General features: G+C 31.8%; 1 protein-coding gene across 1 annotated transcript in view; it reads right to left on the bottom strand.

Moving 5' to 3' along the window:
* Window positions 1-1,238: 1,238 nt before the first annotated feature.
* Window positions 1,239-5,259, bottom strand: part of LOC109542112 (brain-specific homeobox protein) — an 11,438-nt gene continuing 7,417 nt past the window's right edge. The window contains exon 4 of the mRNA XM_019911170.2: window positions 1,239-3,719. Within this exon, the coding sequence (XP_019766729.2) occupies window positions 3,562-3,719 (158 nt within the window). The 3' untranslated portion in view covers window positions 1,239-3,561. The remainder of the gene's footprint in view (window positions 3,720-5,259) is intronic.

Genomic DNA, 5,259 nt, shown 5'->3' on the forward strand with positions numbered 1-5,259 from the left:
AAATTTCACTCGTCCTTCGGACTCGTGAAATTATGGAAAACATGCAATCGTGAAAAATTATCGGTAATTTCAAAGCTCTCGTGGTATTACCCCCGGTAAGCTTCCAGATCTTGTCAAATTTATCAAAATTGATATTTATAAAACTTTCCTTTTGCATTCAACTTAAATTTTTCGAAATTGGTTCCAGGTCTTCCTATCTTTTTTGCTTTAAGACAGAACAAAATCGAGCTGATCAGGATTTAACCGAAATAATTATCTGATCTTATTCCCATCTAGTTTTAAACAGTCATTTATAAGAATATCGAAATATATCTTCTCCTGCACGACTTTGGAATATAGCATGTATCTTATTTTTTTGTTGGTCCTGAAGTTGTTTTTTAATTAATTGTTCTTCTCTTTTTTCATTTTCTAACAAAACAAGGGTTAAAAGTTCGACCTCCTCTATCTTTTGAACAGTTTTGCTCAATGGTACCTCTCGAACTAATCTCTTGAGCTGATATGTTGCGGCTATAGACGCATCACCCAAAACCACACCTCCTGAGACTGCGGCCAAACGTAGCACCTAGTCACAGTCGCCGATCGCACCACCGAAATTGCTTCTTTACCGCACGAGTTACGTTTATTGGTTAATGAACTCGAACCTTAACCCAAACAAAAACTATAAAAAGTATCAATCAAAAGTACATACCTACAAAAAGATACGGTCTCACACTGAAAATAGCATTGCACTTACCAAATACGTATCTGAAAGAAATGAAAAATAAAGTTAAAAAAGTGAAAAATAGTGTTAACCACTAAAGAAAGTGGTAAGTAAAGAGACGTCACCAATATGTACCTGCATTAAGCGTTTTGAAAAAATATACATTGGTTTTAAATAGAGGCACAAATATTATATTACGGTACAAAAGACGAAAGTCGAAGTTTTGCCACTGCTTGAAGGTGACGCTCGAGGCGAAGCCGAAGGCGTCATGCACGCAGTGGTAGGCCTTCGACTTTCGTCTCGCATATCGTATACTATTTTTCTTGATCCTCGGTGGAAACTAGCCGGGAAAAATTTATATTTTAGACTTGAACATTTTGAGCCTTAAGCCCATGAAATGCACTCTTTATTCATCGAGGGTATTTTTTTAGTCAGTTGATATGAAAGGAGACGAACGAAACAAAGACATTGAAACATGATTGCTAACTAACAAAAATAGCGACAAAGACACAAAAACGTGTGCAAGATTACATATTTATACTAGGAAATTCTGGGAATATAAATTGGCCTAGTAACAGTAGCACTATTGCCTGGAAGGGAAAACTTATTTTTGGTTTAATTAAACGGTAAATGAAATATTTTATTACGCGCTTAAATTATTAACCTACTACTATTAGTTACGCCCTAAAATGGTACATAAAAACATATTTTTCTTCGAGTTTTGCACACAAAACACTGACTTTCGTATATACACTTGTTAATCTAAAATTGCACGTGCGTTGGCTAGCTTAAAGAAAACATATCATATACTCGTACATTTGGAAAAATATATCTCCTAAATTTCTCTAAAATGGCTCTGATTTCTGAGCGCTAACATTTTTGTCTGTGATACAACATGAAAACATTATATATGAACGTTTTACTTTTGCTTTACATCTATCCACATTAGCGGAATTGTTTTACCCTTTGTTCTCTCATTTACCTGGAGGATATGTATGATAATCTTTGAATTTTAAAATCTATACGAGGTATCTCCAGAAACCGCATCAATAAATAATTCAGAAATCAGTTAACAAAACAGTTTGTTTGTTTTCCAAAGACATAAAATCAAGTTAGAGTTACTTAATCAAATAATCTATATATTAAAACAATTCGCGAGTTTAAGTCAAACTTTTATCAAAGATGGTGTAAAGTGTGTATTAATGAATGCAAGAAAGTAGATTAAAATGCCCCTTTTTAAATCGGTTTTAGTGGGATATTTGTTAGTTTTTACAAGTTCAAAGTTCACAAATTTACCCACTGTTATATATCAATGATTCATTTAACAATTAGAGACGGATGTAACTTATGCCCAAAGCAATCGACAAATCTATAACATGCTTTTTATACAACATTCCCCATAGATAAAACACTACATTCAAGTAATATTTGCTTTTTCAGCAAAAAAATGTATTTTTTAATTAGACGATTTTCAGATTAAGCAATCTTTTATAACAATATGCCGGAACCTTTTACATGCACCCAGTAAATAGAATCAATATATTTATATGTGCATTATGACCAATGGACACCATTTTTCAAAAACTACGCAAAGGGTTTTTAGGTATATTTTTAAATTACGTGAAAATTTGCAATTCGGTCGTTTCTTTAAAACTACGGTCTTTATATCCTTTTTTTATTTTAAGACACATCCAAAGTTGTAACAATATAAAAGAATTACCAACAATCAGCAAGTTTTATTGATTGGGTTCTGAAATATCATCGATACAGGTCCTCAAGACACACCCTGTATATACTTTTAAAAGTTTCGACTTTCCACTGAATAACGTTCAGAACGCTTAGAACATTGATCCATTATTAATCAGAACACAACTGCAACTGCAATGTGCGCTCCCTTAGGAATTACATCCTTTGCACGATCTTCTGCTACACAACTATTTTTTAAATACATTAAGCAACAACAAATATATACAATTATATATACAATGTACACATTTTACATGTTTGTGATACTGATGTACTCACGACACTCTTTCAGATAACCCGAACTGGATAATTTGGTTGGTAAATATTTGGGGCAAGAATCAAACCTTCAGAATATGACTTGTAAGTTAAAAAAAGTTCGGGCATTACCGACACAGTTATAACTTTTTACATCAAGCTGAGAAGTGATCATTGAAATCAAATCAGTAATATTGAGAGTATAAATAAATAACGGTCTAGAGATGAAAAAAGTTCAATACCAATGTGTAAAAACGTAAAATATAGTCTACGTCCCCTGCCCATGTCTATAATCATTCTGTTATTAATGTGCTTTAGTCTTCTGTTTCCTCATTTTACACAAAGGTGCTGAAGTCTCAAAAAGATGAAGGAAGATTGCGAAATGGGAAAAAGGAAAGAAAAACAGTGGTAAAGCATACGTGACTCAACGAACAACACGTACCAGGTGAGAACAAACTTCAAAATTTAGTGCTTTGAAGAAATTGCAATACGGTTTTCTAAACTATCAAATGGAGATGATAATTTATCTACGGTAATGTTTGTAATTCTTTGGAAACGTTGAAAATCTAATAGAGATGAAAAAGCCTGCTGATTTTATACATATATGAAGAAGTACAAAGGATGACGAATTCGTAACTCATTTTAATCTTTTGTTGAAAGAATTTACTAATGGCATATAGACCATAATGTGTGCGCCCACGTGCCATTTTTCCTTAAATCTATGGTTTTGAGACCGTTATTTAATTGTCCTCTTCATTTCATATGCGAAAGAATCACATCTAGTATTGCCGTTTCTACTGAGAAACAGTAAGTTTAATTCAACTGTATCAACCATAAAGTTTCGAGTGAAAGTACTGATTTTATGTGTCTTTGAAACTATATACCATGTGTTTACTCGTGTCGCCGACAATATCGATGTCGCTGTCGCAATCGCTGACGTCCGAATTGCTCTCGGAACTACTTTGTGGATGTTCTGATGGGATGGTAGAAGAAGATAAAAACGCTGATGAAGTATGATCTATAACAATTATTATTACAGATTACGTGCCTATAAATATTCAAGTTCCAACAACTAAACGAAGAGAAATTAAGCAAGCAGCAGTTTATCAAACATACTTGATTGAATGAATGAAAATGGAATACTTGTTGATTATAGGTACAGTATATTTTAAATTTTGATAAAGCTAATTTAGTGCATTTTCTAGACGCACTAATAACACATTTTACCCAAGCGCCCAATCTATACATACCTAGGTACCTACATATAAATGTGGAAAGTCCTCATAGCGAGTTATTCGTTATGATCAGATGCTTATTCATATACAATGTGTTTAATAATTGTGCGCAAATATTTTGATCGGGCTTAGTTAGCGATTTTTGCTCGGGCTTAGAATATTATAGAAAAGGGAGTCAAAACAACCAAAATATTTTTTGGTCGTTTAAAAACTTACTACAATGATATTTCTGGTACCCGTCCTAATTTGTTTAATAATATTTAATGATAGTGTACCTTCTTTAATAGTTCTGTTCGTATACTTAATATTATACGAAATAAAAAATATTATGAGCTGCCGATTCCACATATTTATTATTATTATCATATCTTAATAATTGCCATTAAATATTAAACTTCATTCTGGTAGTATTTCAAAATTTACGATATAAGATAATTTAGACTTGATACAGAAATAGTATAGAATTTTATTCTTGAATTACACATAAAATGCAATACATTATTTATCAACCGGATTAACAACTCAGTGTCGAGGTTCAGCATTTTAAATAATAAACATTTTAAATTTTTTTTACAAACTTCTTGTCTTTAAAAAAGACAGAATTTCCTCACGTCTTTTATTACAGATTGATAAATAGTGCTCCTATTTCGCATTAAGAACGAATTATTTATTGAATTTGGTGATTTTGTTCTTTTTCAATAGTGAATTTAATTGTTGGTTCTTTATTATTCAGATAAGATAAAAATTAATCAAGTTTTTGTTCGCCATGACTGTAAATGGACGTCATCAATATAACGCCACCAAATTATTGGTTTAAATTTGTGATTATTAATGAAAGTTGATTCAAAATTTTCCATAAATAAATTACTGAAAAATGGGGATAGTGGTGACCCCATAGCCATTCCAAAATTTTGTTGATAAAAATTGTCATTGTATTGAAAGTAAGTTGACTTAACACATATTGTTAAAAGTTCAATAATGGTGTTAATGCTTAGTTGTGTGCGTTCTTTAAGATTGGTGTCATTTTGTAATTTTTGTTTTATGATATTTAAAGTTTTATCAACAGTGATGTTTGCTAGGCTAATTGAAACATACACTTGTGGAAAATACACATAATATAATTTACGACTGCGGTTGATGCTACGTATACATGACTACTTGAACTAACCTAACTTAACCAAACAGTGTTACCAATTAACAGTTACCAACTTAACAGTTCACTCTAACAAACAGGAACGTTAGTGAATAGACTAACAACATCAAAACTTACTAGAATATGGTTTGGATTTATGTCTATGTCTGATAATTTTTGTAAAAAATGTT

Source organism: Dendroctonus ponderosae, unplaced genomic scaffold (assembly GCF_020466585.1).
Source record: "Dendroctonus ponderosae isolate FM_Combo_2020 unplaced genomic scaffold, Dpon_F_20191213v2 Dpon_F_20191213_4, whole genome shotgun sequence".
Taxonomy (NCBI): domain Eukaryota; kingdom Metazoa; phylum Arthropoda; class Insecta; order Coleoptera; family Curculionidae; genus Dendroctonus; species Dendroctonus ponderosae.